General features: G+C 49.4%; 1 protein-coding gene across 24 annotated transcripts in view; it reads right to left on the reverse strand.

Moving 5' to 3' along the window:
* Positions 1 to 18,605, reverse strand: part of NCOR2 (nuclear receptor corepressor 2) — a 352,014-nt gene that overhangs the window by 61,370 nt on the left and 272,039 nt on the right. For 23 of the 24 annotated variants that reach the window (XM_079957722.1, XM_079957718.1, XM_079957725.1 and 20 more), the window contains 2 exons: positions 8,954 to 9,074; positions 7,388 to 7,616 (listed from right to left, as the gene is read on the reverse strand). In XM_079957722.1, the coding sequence (XP_079813848.1) occupies positions 7,388 to 7,616; positions 8,954 to 9,074 (350 nt within the window). The remainder of the gene's footprint in view (positions 1 to 7,387; positions 7,617 to 8,953; positions 9,075 to 18,605) is intronic. The other variant, XM_079957706.1, reaches the window with a different exon arrangement.

Here is an 18,605-nt window from a genome sequence, read left to right on the forward strand (position 1 = left end):
ATATGCCAATGGCAGACATGGGCAGAGCAACAGACGTGACTTTTCCCTTTGTGCAGTAGGCTACATTCCAGCCACGGAGCCTCTCCATCCTCTCTCCAGGCAAGCAAAAGGCATTGCCACAGAAGAACACACTCCAGCCAGGCAAGAAGATTGCAAGGAGGGTGAAGAGCAGAGCAGTGTGAGGCATGGCCTGGGGAGAAGGGGAACGGCTTGGGGAGAGGATGCAGGCCAGAGAGAAGCCCAAGGAGCTGCATTTGGCCCACCCCAGCCTGCCTGGCCTAGAGAGTTTCAGGCCAGGGTCCCTCCCAGACCTACCTGGAGATGCCAGGGATTGAAACTGGGACCTTCTGCATGCAAAACAGGTCCTTTACTACTGAGCTATGGCCGTCCCCCGAAAGGAATGAATGAACAAATTATCTGTTTGCCTTTAGTTATGTAAAAACAACTTTACTGAGAGGCCCACAAGCCAACAAACAAATGCCCTTAAGGTCCTTCCAAGCACAACTAATATCTGAGACCAATGGAGGGATGAGGATTGCCAAGACCTTCACAGCACTTTATGCCTACGGAGGCAGGTCCCTCGAGAAAAGCAAAAGCCCAATAAAAAAGGAGCAGCATCCACTGTCCCTGTGAAAACTCGTATGAAGGGACTTGTGTGACTCTAAAGTCTGCTTTTACTTGCTCAAACTGCTAGTAATGCAGATGGGGACTGTTTGGAGTTACGCCAGAGGTGAGATGGATACTGAGGGACTGAAAATGACCTGTTCAACCAAGGACTTTTTTGAGGGGGGCAGAGATGAGCCTAGGGCCTCTGCGTGGGCCCTCACAGTGCCAGGGCTTCGACCCTGGAAAGAGACAAGAGGGAGGTCTATGTGAAACACACACACACACACACACACACACACCCCAATGCTTTGATGTGACCCCAACATCTGGACAGACAATGGAAGGAATGGGCATGGAAAATTCTCCCAGCCAAGCCTCACCATGTTGGATGCTGCACCCTTGAGGGGGCTATGTGCTCTGCTGGGAGGGAAGATGCAAAGCAATGGGGTTTACTGTCCTGAAATGCCTGTGTGTTATATAGGAATAACTCCTCACGCTTCTCCCTGGAAAGCCTACCTCATACTTTTGAGAACCAGGAGATTAAATTGCATCCATGTCACCACCCCCCACTTTCTGGCTTTCATGATTTAAGATGTGAAACATGGTTTTTATCTGCACCTTCAAAGGATGGCATGAAGCAGATGGGAGACACGTCAGCATCAAAGGGTGAGGCTTGGAGGCAGACAGCAGCACAGAGGCCTCTGGCTCTTCAACGGCTTGTGCATATTTTCCTTGGTAATTCTCTGTGCTCCTCCCAGACTTCAACTCTCCCCTCACTGCACTCTCTTTGTCTCTCCCACAGGGACAGCCAAGGCTATGCATGGAACCCGGGTGCAGGAATTGCAGCCCTTTGGAGGGCCTTTGCAACAAAGGGAAGGCGGCTGCCCCACAGCTAGCAAGGCGGAGGCACCTTGACAAAATGGGGAAGCAATACGCCAAGAAAAGATTTGTACGAAAGCTTGGCTATGGCCCCATGAATAGGGTGAGTGCGGGGCCACCGCTGTTCTTCAAAGAAACAGTTGGCATTTATTTAACACTTGTTTTGAATAGTTTTCTTTTTAATTTAGCAAACCTGTGTTTGTCTCCACCTTCTGTAATCCAAGCAAAATATTTAGGGTTGCAGCCCATGTTGTTCCTACTCAGTAAACCCATTGAAATGAATGAACATGAATAACTTGGGTCCATTAATTATACTAGGTCTGCTCTGAATAGAACTTATTTGGAGACAACTCTTGGCATTTCTGCAGCACTTTATAGTCCACGAAGAGCTCCACATGCAGTGGGGTGAATCCTGAGATTGTCAGGCAAGTGAGAGTGAGGGGGGGGGGAGTGCCATGTGCAGAGGCAGCAGGGGCCCCACAACCACTGATCGGATGTTTCATCCCTAGCTAGCAGGACCCGGGGTCAGGGGTGATGGGAGTTGTAGTCCAACAACAGCTGTGGACCCAAGTTTGAGAAACAATGCAGTGCACTATGGGTGTCTCCAGACTGTCAATACTTTGTGGGAGGGATTCAATCACACCGACATATTGGGACTTTAGGTTTGCAATTAGGTAAAGGTAAAGGTACCCCTGCCCGTACGGGCCAGTCTTGACAGACTCTGGGGTTGTGCGCCCATCTCACTCAAGAGGCCGGGGGCCAGCGCTGTCCGGAGACACTTCCGGGTCACGTGGCCAGCGTGACAAAGCTGCATCTGGCGAGCCAGCACAGCACACGGAAACGCCGTTTACCTTCCCACCAGTAAGTGGTCCCTATTTATCTACTTGCACCCGGGGGTGCTTTCGAACTGCTAGGTTGGCAGGCGCTGGGACCGAGCAGCGGGAGCGCACCCCGCCGCGGGGATTCGAACCGCCGACCTTTCGATCAGCAAGCCCTAGGCGCTGAGGCTTTTACCCACAGCGCCACCCGCGTCCCTATAGGTTTGCAATTAAAACCAATTAAAAAGCATTCTGTTGCCCCAGTGCAACAAATCCACTTTAAACATCCTGCATGCCGAATGGGGTGGACCACTCTTTTGTTTTATGACAACTTCGTAAATAAATAATAAGAAAAGCTCAATGAAGACTGGATGGCGCCTAAATTCTGTGTAAGCTTTGTGCAAGCAAATTAGGATGAAGGTTTAATGAACGGGTTGTCTGGAGGAGTCTACGTCAGACCACTGATCCACTTAGCCCAGAACATATTGGAAGTGGCTCTCCAGGGCAGCCTTTCCCAATAGGGTGCCCCCAGGGATGATGGGAGTTGGAGTCAGACAACATCTGGAGGGCAGCAGGTTGACAAAGGCAGAGACCTCTCCTTCCCAGCCTTGCAGCCCAAGATTCTTTCAGATGGAGATGTTGGGAGCTGAACCTGGAACCTCTTCCGTGAGAAGGGTTGTAGCTCAGTGGCAGAGCATCTGCAGGTCAGGCTGGGAATATCCCCTTCCTGAAACCCGGGAGATCTTCTGCCAGGGTAGACCTGCCTTTCCAACCTTGGGTCCCCAGCTGTTGTTGGACTACAATTCCCATCATCCCTGACAGCTGGCCCTTCTCACAAGGGATGGTGGGAGTTGTAGTCCAACAACAGCTGTGGATCCAAGGCTGAGAAAGGCTGGTATGGACAATGCTGAGCAAGATGGCAGGCTGGGCTGACTCAAGGTAGGGCAGCCTCCTTTTTGCCCCTAAGCACGAGCTCAGCTACTGAGCTTTAGATCGCTCGGCATAAAGTGCTGTTGCTGTTTCTCCCAAAGCAGCGGAAGTCGGGAAGCCTGTGCGGGAGCTGGGACAACATGTGCTTTTATTTCTATCACTGAGTGTCTGGCGCAACAGGGGAAATGGCAGGGGAAATTCCTAATGGGAGACAACAGAGGCCCAGAAAATTGCTGGATCCTGGTATAAGTCCACTGGCTGCAATATCCAACATACGTTATTTGCAAGGGATCTTCAGCCTCAAAGGAAAGACGTGTGCTGCGTATATCTGGAAAGCTATTCCACCCCCAGCTGAGGGTGGAAACGCTTTGAAGTCTAAAGTACGAATGCTTTATTTTGACCTCCTCCTGCCATGCCGCAACCTATATTAAAGGGGGGCTATAACTCAGGGTCTTTTTGATAGAACAGCTCTTATCCCCAGAAAGAGAGTTACTATTACCGTTTATCAAGGCCCTGGAAATTGGAGCAAGAGAGACATCGTTTATACTATCCGTCATCCAAATGCATGCTCTTGGCTTTCAACGGGCCCTCAAAAGGCCAAGCTAAAAAGGGTGGCTAAATCAATAGGAAACATATTGCTAGCTCCAAAGCTGCCAAGAGAAAAGGAAAGAAAAAGGCAACAACCCCACATTCGCACACTCTTCCTCTTCCCTCCCCTCCAACCCCTTGCTCTCGCCTCCTCTGCTTGGCTTCTCCATACAAAAACAAAAAGCAAAACGCAGGGAGAGAAAAAAAACGGGAACCATCTGAGGGAGAAATGAGAGCCAAATGGGCAGCGCTCCCGTCCGCCAAACCAGAAAAAGGCCTTCATGCCAGAGGAGGAGGAGGCGGCAGCGGCAGCGGCAGTGTGTGTGCAAATGCTTTGGCTAGAGCAGCTCCTAGCTGACAATGGTTCAGCCAAAAGACCTGCAGGACAGGGAACCCCTCACTCAGGTCGTGACGGTGCTCTCTTAAAAGCCTGGCCAACAAAGCCGCTCTGGATGTTTGGGCCTCCAGAGCAGTAAAAAAAAGCAGTTTAGCTGGCTCTGTTCTTCACGGGCGGGAGTGGAGGAGATCCCTCCTCCCGCCACCATATTTGACTTTTTGGGGGGTGAAATCCTCCCATCCAACCTGGGAGAACTGAAACAATGAACTCCCATTGCCTGAAAGTACAGCCCCTTTGCCAAGACAGCACGGGCCCTCCTGCGTAGAATGACACATCTCATTACCTTACGGCTCTGGTCTAAGGAACTTCATTCCCTGTATGCAATTCCCTCCCTGCCAGAAAAAGGGTACCGTATTTTTCTCTCTATAACACACAGATTTTTTCTCCTAAAAAGGAAGGGGAAATGTCTCTGTGTGTTATTGAGTGAATGTGTGGTCCCTGGAGGAGTGCAGGGGCAACTAATCAGGCAAAAATCAAATCCCGCGAAACAGAGAAGGGAAGCCAGAAAAGAGGAAGCGGCTGCTTTCCTGCATTCTGCCTCAGGGTCTTACTGCCCACCCACCTCTGTTTCCTTGCTGTGTTTGCTCAAACGGAACAAAGAGCAGGGAAAGCCCCTCCCCTCCAGGCAAGCAGAGGGGAAAGCAGAGCGTCCTTCCTTCTAATTCCTCTCCCTGCTCCTCGCAGGCAGCCAGAAAACATGCAGGTGGGAGAGAGAGGGGGGGGCTGGCTTGGGTGGGTGGGGAGAACTTTTGCCTTCCTTTCCTCCTTCCCGTTAAACCCCTCTCCTGCATTCTTAGCCAGCTGCTTCTCTGCACACCCCTCTCATGCTCCTTGTCCCTTCTGTGTTTTTCCTTCCCTCCCCACTTAAAATGTGGTTACAAAGCATGGATCCACATGGATCCTCAGGATTTTTGCATTGGGTCAGCCCAAATTCACCATCAGATCACATGTTTGTGGCCACAGCATGAAGCACAAAAATGATACATCCACTGTTTCATTCAGAATCCCCCCCCCCTTGTTTTCCTCTAAAAACGGTGTGCGTGTTATGGTCAGGTGCGTGTTATAGAGCGAAAAATACGGTATTCTAAATTCTTTAAGAAGGGAATGAGAACAAGAAAATTGGTGGGGGGAGAGACCATGTAAAACTAAACAGGACTGCACTTGCTGATTTAGTATATGGCATTTGTCTTGCTTTTGTGTCTCATCGCATCTGTCTGTCCCTGCATTATCTGGAATCAGTTGAGATTCCTGCATTCCAGGGGATTGGTCTAGATGACAATCAGAGTCGCTTCCAACTCTCCAATTCTACTGGAGGGATAAAAGAACTAATGACATACTGGTTGAGGTCAAATGCAAGGAACAGCACCAGGTAAGGGTCAAGGACATGAGCAGGGTGAGAAAGTCCTGGCTAGTAGAATGCGTTTGTACCAGGTAAGTAAGTGCAGTTTGCACGACATCTTGGGTGGAGTCGCCTGTTAGTGCTCCTTTCCTGAGTTTTCTTGTGTTGAAAGTTCTTCATTTAAAATGGGTCTCAATTCCCCAGATATTATGTCCCGACAGACCTAGGAAACATGGCTAACCAATACCCAGCCTGACCGTTAGTCCAGCTGGCTCAGCATTGTTTACACTGACTTCTCCAGGGCTTCAGGTGGGTTCTCTCCCTGCCCTACCTGGAGATGTTGGTAATTGAACCTGGGACCTTCTGCATGCAAAGCAGAAGCTCTGCCAGGGAGCTACACTCCTTCCCAGTTAGACACCCCAAGGAATGCGGCCCATCTCCCTGCAGAGCAGGTTCAGCAAGAAGAGCACCTGCCCTGCATGGAGGAGGACTCAGCTGCAAACCTCAGCATCCCCACTTTAAAGGGCATGCAAAGACTTTTGCTTGAGATTTCTCAGCCGAGGGGGGCTGGGCCAACTCCACTGCTGCGGCTCAGAGACCAGCAGTTTTTGGCTCTTCTGTCTCTTTCCACCTTGTGACTAAGACACTGTACCCAACTTTTCTCGTTCCCTCCTCCCTCCCAATGCCTTTTCCTCTTGTGTCATGTCTTCATGTAGAATGCAATCCTGAGGGCAGGAGCTGTCTTGTTTGCAGCAATTTGTAAGCTGCGCTATGGCTTTTGGTTTTATTTTTCTTACTGCAGAACTGGATAAAAAATTCTTTAAATAAATCAGCCTTGGAAAGTGGCAGACTGGCAAGTGGTCCAACTCAGTCTATGGCAGCTTCATGTGCAAGCTGGAGACCTCCCTGCTGGCGAATCTTCTCATAAGTAAACACTTCACATGGCAGGATGGAGTGCCTACTGACAAGGACTTCCTCTGCTACTCACATCCCCCCCCCCAAAAAAAAACATGTTTGCGTCCCTAAAGATAATATACCATAGCTCAGGGGTAGAACATCCACTTCGAATGCAGAAGGTTCAATCCCTGGCATCTCCAAGCAGAATTGGGAGAGAACCCTCCCTGAGATCTTGGAGAGCTGCTGCCGGTCAGTGTAGGCAATACTGATCTAGAGGCAGCAATGGTCTGACTCAGTATAAGGCAATGTCCGTATGCAAAAAGGCAGAGGCCCAGTAAGCGCCACTCTCTCTTAGCACAGAAGGGAGCCACACAGCAGCGGAAGGATTCTTAGACATGCATTATGAGGTGACCAACTGCAGTGCCTCCTCAAGTGTTTTGCCAATCAATACCAGGGAGGCACAGAGAAGGGGAAGAAAGCTACAAACTGCCCATTAGGTGCCCCAGCCATTTCCACCCTGAATGCAGCAGAGAATCTTTTACAGGAAGCCTTGCCCTTCCAGTCAGGGCATTAGCATTGATTCTCCAAGAAATAATGTCTCCAGCTGAACACTAAAAGCCTTCTGAAGGCAGTGGGGAGTAGCTCGCCCCACAGCCCTGGCCCTGTTCCAGGTCTCCTTGCCCTGCTTCCAAACGCAACGGCCGGGGACATTAGTAAGAGGGATCTCCTGCCTCTTGGCATTTGACCAGGCAGAGCGAAACACGATGTTCCCTCTAATTAGCCATGCCTGCCTGACTCTGTGGAGAGAGAGACAGAAAAAGGGAGGCAGAGAACGCTTCCAAAGAGCCCATGAGGTTGGCATGGGGGGCTAATCTCCACCCTCACCTGCACTTCTGCGACCATTGCCTCCCCGGACCCCAAACTCCCACGCACCTTCTTTATCAACCACAGCTGGGCTCCTGCTCTGGGCCCTGGGGCTGCTGCTCAGCGGGGGGTCCTTTTCAGCTGGCTGCAGCTGCAGCTGCTTACTCTGTGCAGAGTCCTCGTGGGCAGATTCGTGGACCATGGTGATTTGCTGCTGGTAAAGGGCCAAAGCGTGATGAGGCACCTGAGACTTCAGGCTTCCGCTCTGCAGAACTCCCTCCTGTAAACCTTCTGAAATCTGCAGGGAAGGGAAGAAGAGAAAAAGTGGATGAATCCTGCCATTTGCAGCTGGTGTGTACAAACATACACATGCATGCACACTCCATGGGGCATGAATGAATGCCACACTTCAGCTCCTCTGCAGAGAGGTTTTCAAAAGCCAGTTCATCCTCACTGAGCCCCTGACTTTTCCCTCTTTCTGGGGAACAGGAAAGAGAAACTGGAACAGCATGGGAATAATTTTTAAACCAAGGGCTGCATTTCCCTCTGGGAGCCACATGCTGGGGTGAGCAGGGCCAGAGGCAAAAGTGGCCAGGGCAATGACTATGACTCTTACCTTTCTACAACGGGCGACATTCCAGCCATGCAAATGTCAGAGGTTTAGAACTACACTTGTCTCTCCCCATCTCATCAAACAAGAGGCATTGGCATAGTTAAGTGAAGGGCTGGGGCAGGGAAAGATTGGCACCCTGCAAGACTTGATTTCTGCATCTGTGTGCACCTGATTCAGCTGGTGCAAAATGCTGCAACTGCACTGCTGGTAGGGGCAGACTACCACCAGCACAGAACATCACTCTTTAAAAGCTTGCATTGGCTGCCATATGCTACTGAGTTACTGTAAGTTCGAGTCTTATATTAATTTCCAATGCCCTTGTAAACAACTTGGGTCCAGGATATCAAGGACCTCCTGATCCCTTATATCCCAACCTGATCCCTGCTATCTCTGGGGTAGTCTCTGCTAGTGGTCCCCCGTGGCTCAGATGCACGTCTCGTAACTGCTAGGAGCTGTGCATTAACTGTAGCGGGCTGCAGCCTATGGAATGAGCCTAACGGAGATGAGATGGGCATCCTTTTTGCTGAACTTCAGGTGCATGACTAGGATTTTCTTGTTCCGGCAAACATTTTGAGGTAGTATTTGGTTCTATGAAAAATATTTATTTTTTATTGTCCTATTTTCTGTGGTTTGATTTTATGTATGCCACTTAGAAATAGGAATGATTAAGCTATATATAAATGTCTTACATTAAAAAATAAGCATTCAGGAGCCAGAACGGAGAGACTTGGAGGGTCAGACCCAGACCCAGCTCCTCGGTCTGAGGTTCCCCAGCTCTGAACCGTGTGATAAAACCTGCTGATTGCCTGACTAAAAGCACAACAAATGGCAGGTGCCCTTCAGCCCTGGGGCTAACTCACTGTCACTTGGGGGAGCTGAATGGTCCATGCAAATTATTCTTACCAAGCACAGTCTTGCAGGGGTCACCCCCTTCCCAAAGCCCCGGGTTTAAACACAGCGGGAGCAAAAAGACAAATTGTTTTGAGGAAGGTGTTGGAGCTGGTTTGGGAGCCACTACTCACAATGGGCGGAATGGCAGCAGCTCTTTGCTTCAGCTGTTTCAAGTCCAGCGGCTTCTGAGGCGAGGAGCTGAGCCGGGTGTCATTAGTTGCGTTGAGGAGGCTGGGCCGGGAAGAGATCAGCCTGCATGGAAACACAAAGCACTGCAGTTAAGAACGGCTACTGTTATGTCAGGAATCCTATGCCAGGGATAGGGAAACTGTGACCCTACAAATGCACCCCACAGTCTGTTTTCAAAGCAAGCAATCAGTTCAGGGATCAGAGATGGATAATCTGTATCTCTGTACATGATTTTGTATAACAATTCGTCTCATAACCTGACCATTGGTTATGATGGCTGAGGATTAAGGGAGCCAGAGTCCAAAGACACCTGGAGGCATTACACTGGGCTACCCCGATCTAGACCAATCCCAATCCCAAGAGCAGCCTTCTGCAACCATCAGGCACCTGCTCCACCTCCATCTGCCAACCCCTTCCAGGTGTCCATGTGCACCCTGTGATATTTCTGTTGGGAAGCTGGTAAAATGCGAGCTAGATAATGGTACAGTTCCGTGGTTTTGCAGCTGGCTGATGGACTGCACCTAAAATGTACTTACCAGCAGCTTCTTGTCAACCTGAACATGTGGTACCCCAGGGTTCTGTCCTGGGCCTGATGCTGCAAAACAGCTCTAGAAATGACTGACTAGAGGAGCAGAGGAGTTGCTGAGTTGCTGATATCTTAAGCCAACAGAAACAGGATCCAAGATGATACTGACAGAACAGAGAACTTGGCCAAAATGAACAAAATGAATGCCAGCAGAGATTAAGTGTAAATTTTTGCATTTAGGTAGGAAGAACAGCAGTAGACGTGTCAGTAGACCACAAGCTAAACATGAGGCAGCAGTACAATGTGGCAGCACAAAGGGCCACTTCCTTGCCTTGCCATCACTCACCTACCCAGCTACTATCTGGTTCTTCAGAGCAGGTGGCACAATGAGTCAGTGTGTCTAACTGTTAACCAGAAGGCTGGTGGTTTGAGCTCACCCAGGGATGACTGTGGACAGGATTCTTGCATTCCTGTGGGTTGGACTAGAGGACCCTCGTGGTTGCTTCCAACTCTACAATTCTATGATTCTATCACCTGCCCATACCTCACTCTGAGTAAAGAAAGAGGCTGATACCCTTTTCCAGGATATAACTGCTCTGTATGGGTAAGCAGGACTCCCACCTCGCCTCTTCCATCCCAAGGAAGAGGAGCACAGCAATGGAATCCAGGGAGGGTGTCAATCAACCATGAGGACTGGAAGAACCAAGGTCCGAAGGGGAGGGTGGTACTCTTGTTGCCAGCAACAGACCACCACCCCTGACACAGTGAGCGGCTGCATGCTCAGCAGTCTCGCAAGGCTCAAGGGTCTTGCAAGCAAGCTTGCCTTCCCCCACCTTTCAAAGCTTGACTTGTGGGAATTGGTTCCACGCAGTTCTAAACTCCTTGCCCTGATCTAGGACTCTGTAAGGCTGGCCTGTTGCCTCCAGCCTGATTGGTCTCACCTTTCCCATCACCTCGTCTGTGTGTAAAGGCTACTGTGAGTCTGTGCTGCTGAGTCTGTACCTCCAGTGCTGCCTCAAGAGCTCTTCCTTCCTATCAGGTAAGAGCCTCTGTCATCAGTTTCTGAGCAGCCATCAGGCAACCTGGAGACCAAGTCCTCTGAGGAAAGCCTGAAGGCATTGGGAATGTTTAGTCCTGAGGACTGATGATAAAGGGGCACACGTATATCAAAGCCATCTTCAAATATGTACAGTACTGTACAGTATGTTATACAGTGGTTCCACTCCTTCCTCCTGGTCCATGTCCAGAAAGTGGTGTTGGGGGATGAGTGTTCAGAACCCTGGGCTCTAACTTATGGGGTGCCTCAGGGTTCCGTCCTGTCCCCTATGCTTTCTATCTATATCATGGGTAGGCAAACTAAGGCCTGGGGGCCGGTTCTGGCCCAATCACCTTCTAAATCCAACCCTTGGATGGCCCGGGAATCAGCATGTTTTTACATGAGTAGAATGTGTGCTTTTATTTAAAATGCACTTCTGGGTTATTTGTGCGGCATAGGAATTCGTTCTCCCCCCCCAAAATATATATATATATAGTCCAGGCCCCCACAAGGTCTGAGGGACAGTGGACCGGCCCCCTGCTGAAAAAGTTTGCTGACCCCTGATCCATATGAAGCCGCTAGGAGAGATCATCAGGGGGTTTGGGCTTGGTGTTTATCAGTATGCAGATAACACGCAGCTCTACCTCTCTTTTAAATTAGAACCAGTGAAGGCGGTGAATGTCCTGTGTGAGTGCCTGGAGGCGGTTGGAGGATGGATGGCGGCTAACAGATTGAGGGAGAATCCTGACAAGACAAAAGTACTGTTTTGGGGGGACAGGGGGCAGGCAGGTGTGGAGGACTCCCTGGTCCTGAATGGGGCAACTGTGCCCCTGAAGGACCAGGTGCGCAGACTGGGAGTCATTTTGGACTCACAGCTGTCCATGGAGGTGCAGGTTCAAATTCTAAGAAAAAGAGTTTAGACTAAACATGAAGAAGAATCTCCTGACAGTATGAAGTTGTACAACCGTGGGGCGGACTTGTCTCCAAAAGCAGCAGGCTTTAAAGCAGAGGCTGGGGTCACATCCACACCATACATGTAAGCATTTGGCTTCTTCCAGAGACTCCTAGGATCTGTAGCTTACCTGTGCAGAGCTGCAACTCCCAAACTACAGTTCCCAAGATTCTTTTGGGGAAGTCATATTCTTTTACTGTACGGTGTGGATTTGACCAAAATAGCCACCTTTCAGGGATGTGGTAGCAGTATGTGTCCTCCAATCGGAACAGAATTGCAGCAGATGACCTTCCCTGCTCAGAAGCCACCTGCAGAGGAAAAATTCCTTCCCAAATACAGTGATCTATCAGAACCGGAGCACAAGCTAAGGCAAACAGCTTTCCAACAAAAAATCAGGACTAGGCCAAGTTTGCCTATCGTGCTGCAAGCCTAAAGGAGAGTTGAGGCAGAAGGGAGCCAATTGTTAATCAGCAAGTTTGAATTCTGTTCTCAGTTAGTGACATGCTCTGCAAGAGAGAGATAAGAATCTGGTCAGGGAGAGAGGAGGTGGGAGAGGAAACAGGGAGAAGGGGAGGAATGACCACATCTGGATTAACTAGAGCGGAAGAGCACAGAGTTCAAGGACACAGAGAGTCTGAAAGTCAAGAAGGTGTTTTATGATGGGGAGTGTGTAGCTGTGTATGTGTGTGTGCGCGCACATGTTGTGTGTGGGGGGGGGGGGGAGAGACCAGATGAGTTCTTTTATATGATCAGCAGCCAAATAAGCTCAACAACTTGCTCCACTGTGGTGCCAGAGGCAAGCCTCACAGATATGCAGTTGGAAACCCTTTGCACTATCTACCTCATAACAAAATTCTGAGATACTAGCAAAATGCCTGGCATGACAACAGGTAGGGTCCTTCATCTCATGTGGATCTCTTTGTGTTTGTGTGGTGGGAAATCCCCCTCAGTGGCTGCCACGCCCCGCCCCTGCCCCAGGAGTGAATGGCAGCATTCACTTACATGGGAGCAATAAAAGAGGGGTGAGACTGCAATAAGAGGCTGGGGCCTAGCCACTAAGAATCAAGCTTCCTCTAGATCTGCATGGCCTAGTTTCTTTTTTGTGGTCACTCCAGAGCAAGGGTCAGCAAACTTTTTCAGCAGGGGGCTGGTCCACTGTCCCTCAGACCTTGTGGGGGGCCGGACTATTTTTTTTTGGGGGGGGGGGGAATAAACAAATTCCTATGCCCCACAAATTACCCAGAAATGCATTTTGAATAAAAGCACACATTCTACTCATGTAAAAACACGCTGATTCCTGGACCGTCCGCAGGCCGGATTTAGAAGGCGATTGGGCCAGATCTGGCCCCCGGGCCTTAGGCTGCCTACCCATGCTCTGTGGTAGAATGTTCGTAACAGGCAAAACTACCTCATGGATACTAGCCAATAGAACCTGAATGAAGACAATTGGTGAAAAAGAGGTAAGCCAAAGGTAACAGAGCAGAAAAAGCAGATACAAGAGGACACAATTCAAAGGCTGCTTCAGATGGGGCATCCACCACAGAAACGGCCTGAACAGGAAAATGCATGGGAGTCTCTGGTGCAACAATTAGGATTACGCATGAGGCGACTGCAATTTAACATATGCTCCTGGCAAAATTACAAGACGTACTCCCACTTCCATAAGGAAGCCTGCCTTACAACCTTTAGAACCCAAGTTTTGCACTAATCACAGACCATGCAGGTCTTCTGCACCTGCAGGAGTACAGAAAACTGGATATTTCAAGAGTTCTACAGCAGACAGTGTTCTGTGTTGGCAACAGACTGGAGGATCAGAAAATCCCAAATGCACCCCCTCTAGGATTATGCGACACGGCAAAATCCCATGGCCACAAACTAAGCAGTTACTGTGTAGTCCAATACACCAGGGATAGAGTACCCGGGCGTTCTTCAGGTGTTGCTGAATACACCTCCATCATCTTTGACCACTGGTCCCTGCTGGTTGTAGCTAATCTGCAGGGGCAGGGCACAGACTTCCCATCCCTGCCATACACCTTGCAGGTGGTGCACAGGCTGAAGAGCTGTGGATGAGGTTCCATCAAGTCCCTCAAAGTTTGCTATGTGAAGGCACTTCCAGTTCTTACGAACAATACACTGGCATCAGTAGTCCACACTTCTGTGAAACAGGTGGGTGGTGGAAGACTAGACTGTGCCATGGGCAGACTCTGCGTGGCCTGTGGGTATCAGAGGCACTAGGAGAGAGAATCTGATCCTGCAAAAGAGACACATGCAGATTTGTCTCCAGTTGGCGTGGCTGCCACATTGGGTGAGCTGATTATCCAGCTCAGCCAAGCAAAATGAGTTATTCTTCATTAAGAACGCAAAAGAAGTGGAAAGGCTCATTCTCACAACAGAGATAGCTCCCTGGGAAGCAGCATCCCAGGTGGCACCGTGTCAGCCGGCATCTCGGGTCTACCTAGGGCCAAAGACCACAGTAATTTCTGGCAGGGGCAAGTGGACATCTCCCAGACTGATCAAGAGACGTGGAAGAGGAGGAAGAGAGATCCCAGGACAGATCATATGGGGGTTTGTTCCCTTTGTGCTTGTTTGTCAGCCTGAGCTTGGAGTGGCCTTGAAATTTAGGCAGTGAAATAACCAGCTAAAATAAACCAGGAGGCGAAGAGCCTGGCTTTAAAACCCACTGGCAGTTGCAGAGGGGTAATCTGAGAGCACATTGAGAGAGCCGGGGGGGGGGGAGCCCTGAATTTTGACCTAGCTGGAATCCCTGATGTGGGGAACAGAGGGAAGTTTCGGTGTCGTGGCCTCTGCTACAGAGCTATCTGAAAGCGTGCCCCGTGCTTTCACCTGGCTTTTGAAATTCTGAAGCCCTTTCAATTCAGCAAGGCCTGAACCTCTATGAACCTCTGTTCAGTTCCAGGTCACGGACAGTTCTTTGCCCACATAACGTTGCTACTTTACTTGCTCCAGTCCTGGATTTGTTTACACATTTGCTCACCCCAGTGTGAGTCTTACAACTTGAAGCAGGCACTTGGAAACATCTGCACTTACTGGCTTTCACCTATATTTCAAGAGATTCAGGCTACCTACCTCTGGGAGCTTTGCTTAATAATTATGTTTGCTCCTGGCTAAAAACTGTTAACAGTTTAACATCACTGGCTCTTACTCGCTACTCCATCTTGCGACACTTGGGTAAGAAAAAGCAGCCCAGTGCATTAAACTAAGACATCTTAAATAGCAAAACTCACTGGCTTTTGCAAAAAGGGGCGTGCTCGTCTGTGCATTTTGTTCCCTTTACTTTGGGATAACTGACCAGAAATTGAGCTTTAAAAAAACACCAAATTTTAAAAAATCACTGAGGAGCATATCAGAACTTTTCAGCTGCTGCCACAAGGGCAACAAACGCTTGACAAAAGGTTCCTCAGGGTTTCTTTCAGAACACCCAGTTCTCAGTCTTGCTTCCTCAGTTTGGTTTATTCTATTTGTTATTATTTAGAAAGCAGATGCCAGGAGACCAGGCCCAGACTGAAGAGCAAGGACGTAGAATGGATCTATGGATCCCGATCTGTGGCATGGCTCACGACCAAGGGGCCTGCAATCCCTGGAACTTCTTTACAACCAGCAGTTGGGGTTCAGGCATGGTCTAGGAGGCCAGAGGATGTAAGGTCTCCCTGTTGAGCTGGAAACAGGAGAGGTCTGTGGCTCCTTGTTCCTGATTCCATTCCTGCCCTCCTCGCTGCTTGCACTTCTTTTGATACTGACGGCGGATTGTTTCCCAACCTTACTTTTGGATCATGTTTGGGACCCTCTGTGTTTGACCCTGGCTTTTTTGAGACTATGCTGCACCTTGAACCCTGCTTGGGTAAGCGCTTGGATAAATGTGTTTTACCTCCTTAGGGTGAGATCCTGGCTCCTGAGGGCAGCCCTTGGAGCATAACAGTGGCGTATTAGTGCCAGGGAATAGTGCCTGGACATTTATGGGGCAGGGTAGTCAGAGTCCTAGTCTGTTAGGTAACAGGTTGGAAGGGCAACAGGTTCAACCGTCAAATGTTGTCCCAGGAAGCTTTTAAACTACTAAGCAAATAGGATAAGGTTTCTGCTTGGCACCTTAGAACATTCTCTGGTCACCTGACATTAACAGCCTTACCTCTCTCTTAGCAATGAACTGACAACAGTTAACTTATGTCTCTACAGGCTGGCCTTCTGCATTCATTTATATTTAGCATGACCTACAGCTGAACTTTTATTCCTAGCACTGCTAGAAGTCTTTATAAAATATATATGTAAAGATAATTATCTTGGGGGACTAGGTTTTTTAAAAAAACACAACGGAAAGAGCTAAAAGCTGTTATTACCTTTGCTTTGGCTTGGCAGTAGCTGGCAAGAGCGGCAGAGTGATGGAGGGCAGCCAGCGAAGTACTCCCTGAGCACCACTTCTATGAACTGTGCTTCATCTCACTGCTCTCCTCAGGGCTTACCCACAACGTAGCTTTCTGCTGCTGAAATGTGCAGGCTGGCAATTCACTGCCTGTGCTGGCCTTTTTACCTGGCTGCAGGCCCTTCTCCTAAATTGCTGAGAGGCACAGTGGATGGTGGCGCCTGGGCCCATCCTGCCACCCAGGCGAGCATCAGGATAGGGCAGGAGCCTTACTTCCTCCTCCAACACCAACACCCCCAGGCCAACTTTGACAGGCAGCCAGTAGCAACCACCTGACACAATGATGGCAGGTGACCCATGCTCCTTTGCACCTGCGGTCGGAAGTAAAACCATGTAGCTGATTGTGGGTGCTTGCTCTAGAGATCCTGGCAGTCCTTGCAAAAGGCACACAGGGGCTTACAGGTGCCACCAATTGGCTGGTTGGTGGTACCTGCAAAACCCAGTTTCAGCCATGGGCCTTATTTTCATCTGCCCCATACCCCTTATGGTATATGATGTCAGGTAGGCTTGGCCAAGTATCAAGAAGTTTGGAATGGATCTTGCAAGCCACCCAGCCCAACCTTTGGCACAGCATGGCCACCCAGCCCCTGTTTAAATGCCCCCTCTACTGGTCATAGAGTACCGTACATCCCATGTGCAGAGGCAGCAGAGACCACCAGGTGCAGAGGAGAAACAAGGGAGGAACGCAGCTGGCTGCATTTCTTGCCCATGGACTCCTCAAATGCATTTGGCTGGCCTTCATCCAGCCAGACACTTTCAGGGGGAAAGGGCTAACGGAGCCTTGTTCAGAGATATCATCGTATGAGGAGCCTGGAATAGCTCAGTCAGTAGAGCAGGAGACTCTTAATCTCATAGTCGTGCGTTTGAGCCCGTTGGGCAAAAGCTTCTTGCATTGCAGGGGGTTGGGCTAGATGACCCTTGTGGTCCCTTCCAGCTCTACAATGCTGTGATTCTATCATCCATTGCCATCATTAGTCCTGCAGCACTGTCAGGATCAGGCATGGGTTGGCAGCCTGATGCAGGAGGAGGAGGAAGAAACGGGGGGAGAGGCTGAATGGGGAGAATCTGGGTTGGATTCCCGTCTCCAATCAGATTTTGGTCATTTTGGAAGGGGGAGCAGGGGTGCCAGCTCTCCTCTCTGCCCTTCCTGAGGAACAGGGAGCCACAGTGGAGGCTGGGGAGCACTTTGGACAGCTGAGAAGTGGAGAGGCTGAACAGGAGGCGGCTGAGACTACACAGGAGCCTAAACAGGGAGAGTGCAGCCTTGTCGCCTAGGACCAGGTGCCACCTCCACAGATGGGAGCAGACCCATCCCCTTCCAACAGAGTGCACACCTGCAATTCTGATATTCCCATAGGGCGAGGAGGTCTCCTGAGTGAATACACGACATCTTGTCCATGAAAGGTGCTGGGAGGGGCAGGAAAACTTGTTGGGACATCTTCATTGCTCCCTTCCAGTTCTCAGCTCCTTGCTCTGCTACAGAACTCCTGAATTGTGATTCCTGAGTACTGTGTTTGCTGCCGAGCCTGTCCTGTTACTTGCCTGAATAAATATATCCTACTTACTTACAAGGAAGAGCTTCTGTCTCTCTGTGCTGGGAGGGAGCCAGGACAGTTCCACACAATACAAGAATCAGGCTTCAGTGCAGTGGCACCTACATTTTCATCCTTTCCCATTAAGGTATTAGTCATCTCTGTTGTCTTTTTTGGTGCCTACTGAAGACTGTCCTCTTCCAATAAGTCTTTTAAACAGAGATATTTGATCCGAGTCTACATCTATTTTAAAGCTGTTTATGTATGGTTTTTTAAAGTTTGTATTGTTTTGTATGCCAATTTTTAATTTTAATTTTTGATATATGGAACGTTTTGAACTTACTTTTACATTTATTCTGTTTTGTTTTATGTAATTGTATTTCTTTTTATAATTAAATATTTTACTGTTGTAAACACCCCCCCCCAAGGGTCTTATGGGTAGAGGGTGGGCAAGAAAGCTTCTAAGTTAAGAAATAAACAAAAGAGCAGGGCTTTTTAATCTCCAGCTGGAAGATGGGCCTGCTGGACTGACTATGGGGTGACCGCTGGAAGGGCTCAGATGCAAGCACAGAATCCTATAGCCAGGGTGAGGGCAAGACATTAGGTCTGAAGTGCCCTGGGAGTGATGCAATCACAATGGCTGGGGATGGAAGAATCAGCGTGATTTAAAAAAACTTTTCTGGAATAACCAATACACTACATTGGACCTCCTCCAGAAACTATGGGTAGCCTGACTAAAGGGGAGGGGCTCTCCTGCATAAGCCATTCGCTGGACGCCAAATGCAGACTGAACACACTGTGAGCACCTATAACTGGGCAAAGAGAGAATGACAGCCTCCCATAACTCTAAGGTAGCTATAGCATATTTGACTTATTTAATTCATTTTCAAAGTATCTGTCTCAGCAGCAAATCTATAAATCATTGTCTGCAAGCTTACTGTCTCATTTAGATGAAAGCCAAGATTCCCTGTGTGTTTGGGAACCAGAACTTTAAGCAGATGCCTAAGAATCAGAGCCATTAACCTTCACTCATGTTTAAATACGGCTACTTCATTACTGTTTGGGGGGGGGGGTGCGCACGAGCGCACATCTGGCCTGCTTCCACCCTAAGGA

Source organism: Podarcis cretensis (assembly GCF_951804945.1).
Source record: "Podarcis cretensis genome assembly, chromosome: 16".
NCBI lineage: Eukaryota > Metazoa > Chordata > Lepidosauria > Squamata > Lacertidae > Podarcis > Podarcis cretensis.